Source organism: Pyrgilauda ruficollis, unplaced genomic scaffold (assembly GCF_017590135.1).
Source record: "Pyrgilauda ruficollis isolate IOZ18807 unplaced genomic scaffold, ASM1759013v1 scaffold139, whole genome shotgun sequence".
NCBI classification, from domain to species: Eukaryota; Metazoa; Chordata; class Aves; order Passeriformes; family Passeridae; genus Pyrgilauda; species Pyrgilauda ruficollis.
The window spans coordinates 738441-754403 of NW_024512432.1; the positions used below are offsets into that span (position 1 = coordinate 738441).

Here is a 15963-nt window from a genome sequence, read left to right on the forward strand (position 1 = left end):
AGCTTATGATGATGACAACGATGATGCTTTAATTAAAAGCCATTCATTAAGAGCTGGAATCACAGAATGGCTTGCATTGGAAGAGACCTTAAAGATCATTCAGTTCCAACACCCATTGTTCTTCTGTGCAGCTTTTTGCAATGCACCAGAAGAATAATTAAAAGATATTGAATTAAATTCACCCTGGCAGTTCCCACTTTGATGCGAGTCATCACAATCCCTGGTTAGTGCAAATTTGGGTCAGTTTTACATTTTGGAGAACTCAGATGAGCAGATGTTTGTTTGCTGAGCTGTAGGACTGCAGGACTAAGCCCTGACCAGGCAATCTGGAAAGCCCACATTTACCCAACCCCTTCAGTGGATTCTCTCATCCCTCAGGTTCTCTGGCCTGAGTACCCCATGCTTCTTCTCACACTTGAGCAGAAAAACGCTTACCCAGAAAGTGAGGAGAGGCCTCGTCTTCTTGGATGAACACATGTCGAGCCCCAGGAGGAATATCAAACATCTTTAGGTACCCTTTGGCAGGTGCAGGGTCAGGAGGCAGCAGGGAGGGAAAGAGAAAGGAACAGCCATGGTCAGGAGAGCAGGGCACACACAGCTCTGCTGGCAGGTCTGGACATCCAGCAGCCAGGGATGAGCAGGGAAACACGGAGCCAATCTGTTTGTAACGGGTGGGACAGGCCCTCCCTGGGCTCTCCTCTTCCAGGGAGGGAAGGGACACCAGTTACAGATGGATTTGCCACTTCCCACCTGGGATCAGTTTAATATTTACAGCCATGCTGCTCCAAGCAGGATCTATCAACAGTTCAGGCACAGAGATGTTTCCTGTGCTCCTCAGCACAAGCACAAGTCTTTCTCACTACTTTCCCAAATCAGTCCTCAGCCAGGTTGTTGGATTGGAACTTACTGACTGCCCTTTCAGATGGTCATGTCTGCAGTGAAAGTAAAAAGTTATTCCCAAATAAAAATGTTCTTAGTTTCAATTTCAATTTATTTACCAGTGCAAATCACAGGTAATTAGTGTAAAATTAAGGAAGCACTGCCATTAGGAAGACTAGAATCCCTTCCAGGGACGGGTCACAGATCAAGATTTAAGCAACAGCCCCCTAAGTTCTCTGAGTGCATGGCATTTTCATATTCCTGTTATTTTCTTTTTAACAACTGCAGATTCAATTAAGCAAAATCACTGGATTCTGGGACTACTGGATGTACTGGCAGTCTGTCCTGCCCCTGACATACACAGCTCCTGAGAAAATCCAAGTGAAGGAACAGAAGAGCTGGGAACAGGGAAGATGACAGTCCTGGCTGAGCAATGCCTGTGCCCAACAGCATTTCCAGTCTTTTCCTCCATTGCCTTTAGAGCACAGGGAACATCAAATTTTTGCCTGGTTTGGTATGCCCGTGTCTACAGGAAGACAGGAACTGCCATTCCCAGGGATGCCTCTCTCCTTACAAGCCTTGCACTTGCCCAGAATGTTTTGAGCCTCCTTTGTCCCAGAAAGGGAAACACTGGGAGCTCCTCTGGGTAAGGGAAAGGCTCCTCTGGTCTTCCCTTAAACAGAACACCTGGAATTAGTGTCCTGAGAGCCAAGTCTGGTCATTCCACTGATTGGGTGTCACCCAGATGCTCTTTACAAGCAAAAGATGTAAATTGCATCACAGACAAATGCATTTACAGTGGATTTGGACACATCTGGGCAAGATGACCAGTCCATGGAAGTCAGACAATCCGGGCAGGATTTTAAGTTGGGTATTTGCAGAAACTGCATTCTCAAACCTCGAGCACCTCTTGCTTACATGTTTCCCTGTAGACAGAGGTCTATCAGCCTTCTTAATGACCAGGTTACCCAGGCCAGGGAAAATCTATCAGCATTCCCTGAACACCTCCATCACCTCCATATCCATCCACAACCAGGGGCCGATGGACAGCAGCTCATCCTGAACAGGCTCAGGGATGGGCCTCATGGGACAGTGTTACACCCATTATTTCCAAGGTTTGAATGATTATGGCATTGTCTCGTGTCTGAGAGTGTCACACAAGCCCCAGAGGCAGCAGCAGGAGCTCCAGGCAGCTGTAGGCAGCTGTTATTCCTACCGAGCTTTTTGGGAGTGCGGGTGTAGGTCCCCTTCACGGTCCGGCAGTGGGAGTCGTCCCCGCCGCACACCCCGCACTGGTCCTCAGCCTTGCTGGAGCCAATTTCCTTGTCACAGCCCACTTTCTGCAGAAAAAAGGGTGAGACTGGGTATTAGGAGGGAATTCTTTCCTATAACGGTGCTGAGGCCCTGGCACGGGCTGCTCAGGGAAGCTGTGGCTGCCCTGTCCCTGGAAGTGTTCAAGGCCAGGTTGGATGGGGGGGCTAGTGGAAGGAAATGGCAGGGGGGTGGAACTGATGGTCTTTAAGGTCCCTTTCAGCCCAAACCAGTCTGGAATTCTACGACAAGAAACAATGAGTGGAAGACAAGCAGAGCATTTCCCTGGAACAGGTCTGTGCTGTTCTCTAATGTAACTTAAATCTCAAGCAATCAGAGGAACACAATGCTGCAAACAGGGAATTCAGAGACATCTGCCAAGTCTCTCACTGCCTGTGAGCTGTCCCCACGAGCTGTCCCCGGAGCAGGTGCCACTCACCACGCATTCCCCACGGACACAGATGCTGTAGGGATCCCTGTAGGAGCAGCGAGTCCCGTCGTGCACCGGCTGCTTCATATGAGCCACGTCGCCCGTTTCTCGGGACTGGCAGTACAGGTGACATCTCTTGGGAGCTGTGGAGCCAGGGAAAAGAAAGGGCTGCATGGAGGACAGTGACCCAGGTGTGTTCCAGACAACTATCCCACCGATGGAGCGAGGAGAGAGAAGGGACATGCAGGTTTGGGGGTGAGGATGGGGGCAGAGCAGTGGAATGGGGTGGTTTGGGAAGGAACAAGTGGATTGTGGGGAATTTTTGGAGAAAAATGGGGATGTTCGGGCAGAAACCTGAGGATATAGGGCAAAACTGGTGTTTTTGAGACACAATGTGGCCATTTGGGGTAAAAAGTATCCATTTTAGGGCTAAACATCAATTTGAAGTCATAAAGGCGAATTTTAGGGCAAAACTGGGGGCCTGGAGGAAACGGGGGATTTTAGAGCAAGACTTATGATTTTGAGACATAATTCTGCAACTTTAGAGCAAAAATGTCAACTTTAGGGATAAAGGGGCAAGTTTGGGGGGAAAATAGGGACTTTGGCAGTAAAAAGGGCAAATTTGGGTCAGAGTAGGGAAAATGCAGGTTAAAATCAGAGATTTAGGGCAAGTCTGCTATTTTTTACACATAATGTGTTAATTTAGGGTCAAAACTGTCCATTTCAGGGATAAATAAGAGAGAAATGGATTGTTTGGGGCTAAAATGAAAAAAATTTGAGTCAGAGCAGGAAATCTGGGTATTAAGGTCCAGATTTAAGGCAAAACTATTTTTTTTTCCGACAAAACAGACAGATGGATGGGGAGGGGACCAACTTATTGGCTTTTCTGGGAATTCTGGGCCTGCCCCTGAGATATCCAGGCCAAGGGGAATGGCTTCAAACCCTTTTGAGTGTCACTAAAGGCCCAGAGCAGGACGCACGGTCGGGGTGCTCGTAGGGCAGCCAGTGGTGTCGGCTGCCCTGGAACTCGAAGTGGGAATTGCGCTGCTGGCACTGCTGTGCCCTGAAATCCTCAAAGTGCTTCGGGCACTCCTCGGTGCTGCACAGCTGGAACTCAAAATTGACCCCGGCGCAGTCGTCACCTCCGTTGATGGGCCTGTGAGAAGGAAACATTCCAGAGGTTTGCATCGGGGAGAAATTGTTCCCTCTGAGGGTGCTGAGGCCCTGGCACAGGCTGCCCAGAGAAGCTGTGGCTGCCCCTGGATGTATCCAAGGCCAGGCTGGACAGGGTCTGGAGCAGCCTGGGATAGTGCAAGGTGTCCCTGCCCACGGCAGGAGGTGGAATGGGATGGGCTTAAAGGTCCCTGCCAACCCAGACCGGGCTGGGATTCTGTAATTCTATGGAATTCTTGGATTCTCCAAAAATGATCCCATTTCGAGGGGCTTGAACAGAATGTCCACCCCAAATCCAAAAGCCATTCCAAGCAGCCCCTCTGAGGACCAGGCAGCTCCCACACCTACATTGGGTTGTTGCACTGGCGCGTGCGGAAGCGAACCCCGGTCCCACAGGTCCGTGAGCAGGAGCCAAACTTGGTCCAGGGTCCCCAGTGTCCATCCTGCTTCAACTGGTTGGTGTTCTTCCACATGCAGTGACCCTTGTAGCACCACTGAGGGAATTGGGGCAGGAAACAGGAGAGAACAGACACAATCCTCAAATCAAGTGTGTAAAAACTGGACAGCAATATTTTGCTGCTGCCTGGGGCACATTCAGGTTGTACAAGTGGCTCTCCTGTATTTCAAAATAAAAGGGAATTTGCTAAAAACACCCAGGTATCTGAGTGTAATTTTATACTTGAGAATGGACTGGCAGCAGGACACCCACTAATGGGGATATTACAGGGAAAAATCGGGTGCTAATCCTCAGCCTACACAAACATTTCCACAGGGTGTCTGGACAGTGAGTTCTGAGCAGCCATCCCACAGTAACAGCACCATCTGCTTCCCTGGATTCCTAAAGGCATTTGATGGAAACTTTGCAGAAAGAGGCCACAGAACAGCTGCACCTCAGCTGGAATCTCTATGCCCAAAATGTGCAAACCTTGTGCAGCTCCCAGAACACCCCAATGGGAAAGCACAGCTCCCGCTTCCCCCGTGCTCTCGCTTCACCCCAGGAATGCCAGGCAATTCCCCGCTCCCCTCTGTGCCCTTCAGCCCAGATGGAGGGAACTGTTGGTCTTTTTCCCAAGCCAAAGAGAGACTCACTTTTCCTGGGGCACACTCGGTGCCGTCGAGGGGAGGCCCTTTCTTGGTCTTGCAGAAGTAGGGGTTATCGGGATGGCTGCACCACAGCTGCTTGCACGGATCGAAGGTTCGGAACTGAAAACCACAAAGAGACCAAATGCAGAACGTGAGATGGTTTATACTTTTTGGATAAGCAAATACTTTTGTATTTTGTTTGTAATTTATTTGTATCTTTTGTTTTATTTGTATTTTTTTTGGATAAGGATCCAACCCACTCCGTAGATTCCATCTCACACACCCCAATGAGCCTGGAATCTTCAGGGCAGCTCTTATTCCCTGCATCCCCCAGCCCTGGGCTAGTGAAAAGAGGAAAGAAGACACTCTGAAGTGGGGCAAAAATGAGGTTTTTTCTTTCCTTTCCTTTCTTGGGATTGCTCTCACCCGTCCGTGCAACACGGACCATGCTGCCACTCATCTTCCCATTATTCCACAGGACCCAGAGGACTGATTTTCCCTCATAAATATCCCTCTGCTCTTTACAGATCTCTCTAAACCCTCCATTAACTCCTCTCCAATGATTATGGCACTGCAGCTGTCCCATCCCCTCGCTGTGTGCCTCTGCCTGGGTGTGTGGACGTACTGCTGTGCACATCCTGTAGCCCACGCCGAAGTCGAAACGGCACTGCTCATCCATGGAATAGTTGATGCCTGGCAGCTCAGGAAGCTTGGGCCAGTCATGCTCAAAGGGGTCGTCGAGAAGACAGTCATAAGAGCTATGGAAAGAGACACAGAAAAAAATACCGTGAGAAGATGTATATTCCTAATTCCTGTCCCATCCCTGGAACTGTCCAAGGCCAGGTTGGGCAGGGCTTGCTTGGAGCAACGTGGTCCCTGTCCGTGGCAGGGGTTTTGGAATGAGATGAGCTTTAAGGTCCCTTCCAACCCAAACCAGTCTGGGATTCTGTGACAATCTGAGGCCAATTCCAAATCCCGCTGCAGTTAGAGGGGTCTTCCCACAGGCTTTTCATCCCGATCGGATGGACTAGGGACCAGCCCCGTGTGAAGACACCAGCCTTCATGGGTCAGAGCTTTTCTCACAGAGATTTGAAGGGAAAGAGGGTCTGAAAAGAGAGGGATCAGAGCCTGGCTGCAGCGGGAGGCCTTACTGGATGTATCTGCGGAGCTCCTGGCCGCTGCAGCGGGACCAGTGGTAGCGGTGGAAGGCGGCCTGCACCAAGGGGGCCATGACACTGCCCATCGCCGTCTCGTCCCCGCATCTGTTCCCTTGCCCATCGTGCTCCATGCCCAGCCTGGAACAAAGAACTCCCCTCAGAGCTACTGCAAAAACAACTGTAAGGAAAAAGCTATGGAAGAGCTACCAAATCTGACCCACCAGCACAGGCAGTTGAGGAGAAGGCAGTGAAGGACACTCAAACCAGCTACTGTCTCCACTGCCTGGACCTCCCAGGTCCCTTCCTGACCTTTCCCTCACCCCAGAGAAAACAAGTTCACCCTGCCTCTCCTTCCTTTCTTGCCCCACTTGTCGTTCCATTGCTTCCATCACTACTGCACTCCCAGGGGGTTGGAAATAAAACCAGGACAGCTTCCATAGAGCCATTAAATCCAACACCCCTGGAGCAAGCAGGAGGCGCAGGCCAGCATTTTGGCGTGATCTGATGGTAAAAGCGGTACTTACACGTGCCCAGTCTCATGAGCAACAACAAAGGCTGACGAAAACCCGTCCTCATGGTTGAGGGTGCAGCTCCGGACCGGGTGGCACATGCCAGTCACAGGAGCGTATCCTACAGAGAGACATCAGGGCTGAGTCTTGTGCTCAGCACATGGATTTTAAATGAGAACCCCCAGTAAACTTCCTCAGGAAAAGCTAACATTGCTCTAAGGCCAGGGCAGCCTGCCTGGCTCCTCGTCCTGAGCTGTGCCTGCTCTGACACATCCCAAACTTTGGGAGTTCCTGCCCACTATCATTAGTTCCCTGAGGCCAAAGGATGGATGCAGGTGTCGGAGTGACTGGGATGTCAATAAATGAAAACCTGTGGTGAGAGATGCAATAAAATAAAGGGGAGTGGAATGCCACGTGCACTGAGGTTCCCAGAGATCCCTGCACACACAGGAGTTTGAAGAGAGCTAAGAAGTATTTATTTACAGCTCTCAAGAAAAAAATTGGATGTAAATGGCAAAAAAGTCATGGCAAGGTCTCCTTGCTTCTGAAAAAGCTTGCGGAACAAACAAGGCAGGGAGCTCACAATGCAATTCCCAATTTTTCCTCTTTTCTGGCAGACGCCAGCCAAGAAACACCGAGCCCAGAGCTCTGCTCCAGGTCAGCTGCATTACCTTGCATACCAGCGGGCCCAAAATCTTGCCTGGTTAAGAAGATGGCATGGTCGTGGTGCTCGGCGTGGCTGGGGTCCGACTTCTGCTGCTGATAGGCCCAGCGGCACACGTTCTCCAGGCTGCGCGAGGGGTTCCCCCTTTCGATCAGGCTGATGGACTGAGAGAGCCACACGTTACAGCCAGCGCCTCCTGGAGCAGCCACTTCAGCAGAGCTGGCACTTTCTGCCCAGAGGATGAGGGGGGAGGAGAGGTTCGCTCACCTTGGCGTACCCCAACATGATCATTCGGACCAGCACGACGTTGATGTGGACACCCAGGGACTCGTCGTGGTAAATTTCGTTCACCTGAGGGAAAAAAGAGGAAAAATTAAAAAGGAAAAGAAAAAAAAAAACCCACTGATGATACCAAGGGAACTTCCAAGGCCACGGAGAGGTTTTTTCAAGTGCTTGTACCACTACATTCCTCAGAAGAGGATTCAAATCTCAGATAATTCTGCTCACTGGAAACCATAGATTCACTTCCTGTCATTCACATGGAACTTTGGGAAGCACATGTCAAGCCTCCTCTCATGTTTCATGGATCAGAGCTCAAAGAAAAGGGAATTGGGAAAAAGACTTTGAGTACAAACTCTGCAAATCACAGAATCCCAGACTGGTTTGGGCTGGAAGGCACCTTAAAGCTCATCTCATTCCACCCCTCTGCCATGGGCAGGAATGCCTTCCACTGGACCAGGCTGCTCCAAGCCTTGTCCAACCTGCCCTGGAGCATTTCCAGTGCATCTTGTTTTGAAGAGTATTTTTTAGGAGCAACTTATACTGCTGCCCTACTTTTTCAAGATCAGTTAGAATTCTGTGGTCACTTCTGTACTAAAAAGAGGCTTTGTGGAAGGGAAGTTAGAAAAACAGAATTATGCAGATGGGCCGAAAGTTGTCCTTCTTGAGGCCCTTCCCTGTGTCTGGGAAGGTGAGAAATGTCCTGGCACCAGAGTGTGAAACATCTGCAGGTCCTCAATGAAGCTCCTCATTCCCCTAAAAACAAAATAAATATTATATTATGGGCAACTGGTGAGAAATAAACACCCCTGTTCAGAGGCTGGTGGGTTTGAGCAGGAGTTAGAGGGTTGTTTTATTTTTCAGTCAGGCTAAACAGAACTTCCCCTCAGGGAAAAAGGTCACTGGGAGCTGTCCAGACTGTGGGCCCTGGCACGAGGATTTCAGCCCATGGTTTAAACCTGAAATCCCTCAGGCTGAGAGCAGTGTCAGCAGGGCAGTGGGACAGAGAATGAGTACAGAGCTCAGGCTGCCTGTCCTGTGAAGCAATCATCCCAAAGGTCAGGTATTCCTCTCTTATTTCCTTCCCATCAATGGAAGAGCATTGCTCCCACAAAGAGCTGGGCCAGGATCAGTGCTCACAGCTTCCCTTGTGCCAACAGAAAACACGGGAGTTTTCTAGACACAGGAATGACTTCCCTGGAGTTGAAAGGACCCTGGAGTTGACCTGAAGCTTCAAGTCTTCAAGATTTCCCCACAATCCCCATTTTATCCCGTTCTCTGGATGGCTCTGGGCAGCTCTGGGTGTCAGCTCGCTCTGCCTTCGGCCCCACAGCCGCTCCCAGCAGATGGAGCCGCAGCAGTGTGAAAAACATGGAAGTGGTCTGGGCCACGGACCAACCCTGCTGCTCACTGAAAAGGTTTCAAAACCAAAAGGACAATAAATATTCTGCAATCATGTCTAATGCCCATTTAATGTTGATGTTCCACGGAGTATGTGGGAAAAAGGAGATGATTCTCTGAGGGATGTGCCAGAAAACAGCACATTGGTTGGGTTAAATTCATACAGGAATCATATTTTTTTCCTCTCAGATTCTAAATTCTCAAATTTAGAAGCTCTGAAAAGCCAAGGAATCATTTAAAAATAATTCCAGGAATAAAAGAGTGTAAAACACATAAGAATCATTCCTACATCCATAAAATCATTATTAACGGGAATCGTTATGGGAATAATTAGTCCCTCACCCTCATCCTTAAGAGATTGTTTTTATTTCTTGGAAAACCTTGTGATGCCACAGTTTCTGAGACAGATCTACTGCTATTACCAGAAGGTCTGCTCTGTCAGAGAGCCACTGAGGGTTTAAAACCCCTTTTCCTCTACATATTTATGCTTTAATCAGTTTTTCTCCAGAAATGTGTTGTGGGAGAAGCTCAGAATTACCAGAAACTGATCAAGTTTACTTTTTCCCCTTACTATTTTTAACTATTTCCACATTACAAGAAATACACATGAAATTGTCCTAGGAAGGAAACTACTGTGAAAAAGATGAATTAAAAGAACATTAAAACCAGAAAACCTTCTCCAGAAGCAGCCAGAAAGATCCCACTGCTATTTTTCCCAAACCTGGTGCTCCTCCAAGAGCTCCCACCAGCCACTCCAGCTCCCAGACGATACTCACGATGTTCATGAGGGTGAGGAGGTAGTTTTGGACGTGCTCTTTGCCGTGGAATCGGACAACGGAGTCGTCCACGCCCAGCAGCACCTCGATGTTGTGGTCGTTGTCCCCCGCGTGGCGGCGGCGCCGCAGGGTCTCGTTCAGCTGCTGCTCAAGGTGGCCGTGCAGGGAAGCCAGCGCTCCGAGGCCAGCGAGGAGGGACTCTGCAAGGACAGTCGGCCATCAGTGGGGTCCTCATTCCTGCCCCATCCCTGGAAGTGCTCAAGGACGGGCTGCACGGGGCTTGGGGTAAGCTGGTCTGGTGGAAGGTGTCCCTGCCCCGGGCAGGGGGTTGGAAATGGGTGCTCTTTAAGGTCTCTTCCAACCCAACCCAACCCAACCCAACCCAAGCCATTCTGTGATTCCACCATATGACCAATGGAATTCCAGTTCCATTTCAGAAAAGTCCTCCCACAAAGCAGAGTCACCACTTCTCTGGAAAAAATACATCAGGAACCCTGAAGAAATTATTCTTGTGGTGTAGGGCTGGGAGAAATCACCAGAAAACCAATAAAAAAAATTCATTCAACCACATGGGTCTGTAATTGATCACGGTTCTTACTCCACACATTAAATCCAAGGCAGTAAAACAAAACATGCCCAGGGATTTTTGACAGGTCAAACCTCACAGCTGTAGGACACATGGCTCCTCCCAAATCCACACCAGTACTCCAACAACCTCTGAGCAATGAACATCAGCGAGGAACATCTCGTGGTGCACACAGTGAGCTGTGTGCTATGTTTCCTGTATCCCTGTGAGTCAGGAGCACCCCTGCTCCCCCACTCTTCCCAAAAACACACAGGGATCTCCCTGCTCTACAAAGCCAGCCAGAGCAACCAGCATGCAGTGGATGGAGAGCAGAGAACACTCCTGCTTCCCACTCACTCTCTATCAAGACACTTTCCTCTAGGAACAGCAAACTTCCAGCCCTTCTCTGTGCTGGAACTCATGAATGCCAAGGCTGCAAGTCCACAAACCAGCCCTTCCTGTGTCTTCAGGCACTCTCAAGTATGCCAACCCCAGGACAGCACAACAGTGGGAAAATCATACACCCACTCCAATTCCAAAAACCACTCCAGCTGGCACAGCTGCCGAGCACAGCATCCAAGGGAAACCCAGCTGGAACGCTGTCACACTGTGGTGCCCGCGGTGCCAACTTCCCCGAGCTTGCAGTGCCCAGCCCAAAAAGCACCCTGTCACACGAGGGGTTTATCTGTTCTCTGGTCTGTTTTCCATAATGCAGCACTTGAGTGACTTCAGAGCAAACAGCCAGGCTCAGTCCCAGGTGACAGGCACTGCCCACTGCTGTTTCAGAGGGTGCAGCCATGTCCCCAAGTGTCACATCCACACAGCTTTTAAATCCCTCTAGGGACAGGAAATCCATGGCTGCCCTGCGCAGCATGTGTCAAATGTAACAAATTTTCCCTAGTGTCCAACCTGAACATTTCCTGGCACATCTTGAGGCCATTTCCTCTTGTCTGATCACTTGTTACTTGGGAGAAAGACAACACATGGGGCAATGGTGAAGAAACACGCAGAACCAATCTGGCTGTTTGGGGATTTGAGCTAGACAGATTAATCCATCCTAATCTCATTCTGGAATTAGCTGGTTTGTTACCTCTTCCTTTTTTAATTTGCTAGTTGCCTGCACCACTTACATGCCAACCTTACCTGTAGGAACAGATCAGCCCATGCTCTTGTGCCAAGAGAAATGGCTCTTCTGGATTACAGCAGGTGTTTGTCCTAGTGTGAGGCTGTAAAATAATGAAACTACAGCTCCTTCCTTGCTATTAAATAAAATTGTGATCTGCCCAAATCTAATTTCATCAACACTGTTATCAACAACTCCCCTAAACCCTCCTAAACCAACCCTCCTGTGCACCTAAAGAGAACCCTCAGCATCACTCACATGGGAGATTCTTACCATCTTACTTTATATTGTAAAATACATGGGCTCAACTCTGTGCTAGTGATAGAAGCATTCCTTAAATATGCATGTATATACACCTTACATCATCCATCTATCTATCTATCTATCTATCTATCTATCTATCTATCTATCTATCATGTTCCTCCCATATGTTCACTAGCTCAATTGCCTAATTTAGCCTTTTGCTGAATAATACAGCAAGGAAAAGTATCTAGGGAAGATCCACACCTTCACTAATTCAAAAAGAAACTAATGAGAAACCAGCGTGGAACCCACTGAGATCAATCTGAGTCCCTTTCCAAAGAGTGTGTTAATGTACAAAATGTCCCCAGGGACAGACACGTTCTGCAGCTACTAAAAAATTCCACTCTGCTATTCCCAAAGTAAGGAAACTAGGCCAGTCCATCCTGTCACCGCCTCCTGAGCCTTATTTTGAAGTGTGCCTTTTGAAAAACCAGCGAAGAAAAAAAGAATCCTTTAGTTCAAACGCACATTCCAAACGGTTCCAGCGTAATTCCCAGCGATTTCCACACAAACTGTGTCCATGCAGCATTTCTGTGGTGCTGCTGGCACTGCCTGCTCGTGAGGGATCAGCAACAGAAACCAGCCAGGTCGCCAGGGAGCAGATACGATGACAGGATGTTCTCATTAGGCTCTGGGATGTGCTGGACCTCGTGTGCTTTGATTTATTAGTCCTTAAAAAACAAAACCCTGGCAAGTTACACATTCTCCCTTATCTTTTCTTGAAGAATTGCCTGAAATTGCCTTTTACTCCAGAAGCGCCAAATGACTTTCTACCACCACCACAACACTTTTGTGGCATGAAAAGAATGTGCCCTGTCCTAAGGTCCCTGTCCCAGACCCCCTTCCCATGTGGAGCACTGACACTGGGACCTGCAGTCTTGCCTCCACGATTTGGATCCTTAATGCTGTCACTGTCTCTGTAGGAGAGTTTGTTGTTTGCTTAACTGCTGCCAAAACTTCTGCTTGTTTGTTTTTGGGGGCTGAGGGAAGAGCCTGTCTCTGCAGCAACCCCAACTGAGCCAGCTGGCCATAAAAATACACAGCTTTACTTGATGTTTCCCTGTGTGTTCAAGGCAATATCCATGAAGTGCTTCCAGAAGCCCCTGCAGAGTGTCTCTCTGGGATATTTCACAATAAATAAATATTATCTATGAACTTTTGATAACACAAAGCAAGCCAGCTCCGCTGCTGCAGAAACACAGTGCAGTTACACAAAAGAGAACATTGGATTTAACATTTCCCTCAGGGCAGGTGAAAGAAATCACTTGGGCATTAACAAAAACCAAACCAGAAAAACTCAGAGTCAGGTTACAAAAACCCTTCTGGCCATCGGGTCCGACCGGTCACCCACCACCTGGAGGTGCCCCACCACGTGAGGATGGAAGTGCTGCTGCACCTGTGAGTCTTGGGATGTGGCAGAGAAGGTTTGGTGCTGGTGTCACCTCTCATAAAGGTGTCCTGGTGTCAGAGGAGGTGTTAGCAGAAGACAAAGACACTAAAGCGTTTCCTAATGGAAATAAAAACGCCAGCAACCAGGTTCAGACACAGCTCCACCTCCACAACAGTTTCACCACGCTAAGGAATGAAGGAAAGGGAGAGAAGTTGCTCTTGTGACTTCACACACAGACCTCCTGAGATGACTAAGCTTGGAGAATTACCTGTGTTTATGCTCTCTTCCAGAGGAAGCTTTGGAGTGACAGTGACTGGCAGAATGACAAACAAACAGGGATTAAAGGGAGGGCTGAATCCCCAGGCTGCAGGATTAGTCACGAAACGCAGGAACTCCATGGGCCACAAACACAGACCCCATCCTACTTTGTTCTTACACTTAAAAGAGCAAAGGAAACATCCTGGAGTGCCGACTGCCTCCATGAAATATGTGCTTCTCTGGTACCTGAGCAGTTCCAGCTGCAGGGTGATTCTGGGAAGGATGGAAGACTTCCTGCACTATATTCCTTGTGCTGACATCAGGGGAAGCTCTTCCCTTCCACGCACCATCAGCAAAAGCAGCTCCTAGCCCTCATTTGCACCGGGGCTCGATGCCAGCTGCACACTCAGGGAGCCACGTAGAAATGCATAATCCTCTGTGTATTTGAATTATGTTTAGAGCCAACTCTGGATCAACTTTTCCGATAGAAAAGGCTGGAATTTTACCCTGTAATTTTCTTGTCATCACTTCCCTCCCTGGCATGAAGCTTTCTAGGACTGCAGGTTATCCTTACCTGGCAGCGAGCACGCAGAGAACAAAGCCAGAACTGAAGGAAACTATAATTAACCAGGCCTGAATTTAGGTCAACTATTAACTGTTCTTTTTCCATCCCATGACCAGAAACAAACAGCAAAGAGGAACGCCAGCCTGTTCCAGAGCTCTCAGTGCTGGAGGACACGCCTGACACACTGCCTGGACAGCCTGCAGCAGCTCTGCACTCACCTGATTCCTGGTGAAGGGGCTTTGGGACCCGTGGAAGTTTAGTAGGGATGGAACTGCGGCTGTGAGGCTCTAACACACAACCAGAAGAAGAGGAATAAAGCTCAGGATCAAACTGAGCTTGTTTGGAATTAGAGATATTACCCTCATAGCTCCAGGCTGGCTTAACACGGCCTTGGGGCTTGCCCGGCCTTGCCCTGGCTCATCTGCTCTGCACCTTATTTTTAGCTGGGCTTTAGCCCTAACAGCCAACTCAGCCAATAGGTAGTTATCCTGGAACTGCAAACCATGGCTCCTGGAATTCCTGCTTTCCCAGTAGCAACACATCCCACCGTTCCTCTTTTCTTTAGTTATTTGTCTCTCTCTCTCTTTATATAGCAAGGATTCCATCATAATTTTATTTTGGAGGTACAGGTGATTTTGTGGTTGGTTTTGTTTGTGGAATTTTTTTTAGAACAGGTTAAAAATATATATACTTATATATTTTTACTAATATATATTTACTACATGTCATTATTAAAAAAAACTTAATTACGGGTAGGGCTGGAGTCTGGCTTTGACCCTGAATTTTGAAGTATGAAAAAGTATTAAAAACAGTCTCTTGACAATTCCAGGTCTTTTACCAAGACATTATTACAAGGTGTCATTCTTCCTTCACTTCAGCAACTTTCACATGTAGCTCAGAGACTTTAATAGTAATAAACAGAATTTTTCTACTTTAACCTCTGGAGAACATTCTGTTGGGTAAAGGCCAGGATTTTTTTGGACATGTGAGGAAGACTTTGAGCATTTGGGTCTGGAATTTTAGGAGACCTGAGCTACACCTTCTGCTGGTGCTTACAGACACAGAGGACATGTGGAAGCCTGTGGGTCACATACTGGACACAATAAACAAGCAAAGCTGTTCCTTTTTCACTTTACACCAAGTTCTTTGATTCAATATCAATGGTGCCCTTTAAACACAACTGCAATAAAAGGTGAAAAATAAAAAGGAAAAGAAGTCCCATTTTGCAAAATCTGTATCAACGTCCAAAAGTATGGAAAAAGTATCCGTAGAGGCTCCGAAATTTGGTTTGCAGATGAGAAAAAGTAAGTCAGCAACACTGAGCAGCCTGGCCCACTGCTGAGGTGCACACCTGGGCTACCTGGGGTGCTGGAACCAAACCCAGCTTGGGCATGGCAGGGCTTGATTTTACAGCTCACAGTGGCCAGGCTTTACTCCCAAGGTTTCCAGCTCTTAAGAGCATTGAATCCATGACTTTCCAGTCAGACACTCGCCCAGGAACACGAGAGAGCTCTGCATTAACAACCTTCAAAGCACTCATGCCTTCATGTACCATTACATCAACCCAAAAATCATTTTCACTTCACAAAGGAGCACTCCTAAAGCATCCTTGGATTCCTAACTGGAATAAGGCACTGTAAAAGGACACAGCAATCCAGAAAGGGGGGTACCCACTACATTCTGAAAGCACAGGTAGCATTCATAATTTATCTGCTAATTCAGAACTTACTGGAAGAAGAAATGCTGGATGGCCTGAGCTGTCTGCATTTTTGGGCAGTTTCCATGAGATCCCAACAGGCTTCACAGGAACTCCAGGGTCTAAACTCTTTAAGCAGGTACTTTCAGCACCAGAGCACTACTGTGAGCTTCCAGTGCTCGAGGAAGTTGCTTTGGCAGGGATGCTGTCCCCCCAGCGCTCATGAACGAAGTCATTATAGCAAGGCCTTAAAATTCTCTCACTCCTTACTCCTTGGCATCTGACCCAGCTTCTGCCAGCTGGCTGAAGGCACAGCAGGAGCCAAGCTTCCTATTTCACAGACCCATGGAATGGTTTGGGTTGGAAGGGAGCTTGAAGCCCACCTCCTCCTGGCCACAAGC

General features: G+C 48.4%; 1 protein-coding gene across 2 annotated transcripts in view; it reads right to left on the reverse strand.

Annotated features, from left to right (window-relative positions):
- ADAMTS3 (ADAM metallopeptidase with thrombospondin type 1 motif 3) overlaps positions 1-15963 on the reverse strand; it is a 58074-nt gene that overhangs the window by 5447 nt on the left and 36664 nt on the right. For both annotated transcript variants that reach the window (XM_041459676.1, XM_041459677.1), the window contains 12 exons: positions 9663-9862; positions 7474-7557; positions 7214-7370; positions 6558-6663; positions 6028-6171; positions 5502-5634; positions 4883-4996; positions 4142-4287; positions 3601-3776; positions 2630-2763; positions 2096-2219; positions 436-516 (listed from right to left, as the gene is read on the reverse strand). In XM_041459676.1, the coding sequence (XP_041315610.1) occupies positions 436-516; positions 2096-2219; positions 2630-2763; positions 3601-3776; positions 4142-4287; positions 4883-4996; positions 5502-5634; positions 6028-6171; positions 6558-6663; positions 7214-7370; positions 7474-7557; positions 9663-9862 (1599 nt within the window). The remainder of the gene's footprint in view (positions 1-435; positions 517-2095; positions 2220-2629; positions 2764-3600; positions 3777-4141; positions 4288-4882; positions 4997-5501; positions 5635-6027; positions 6172-6557; positions 6664-7213; positions 7371-7473; positions 7558-9662; positions 9863-15963) is intronic.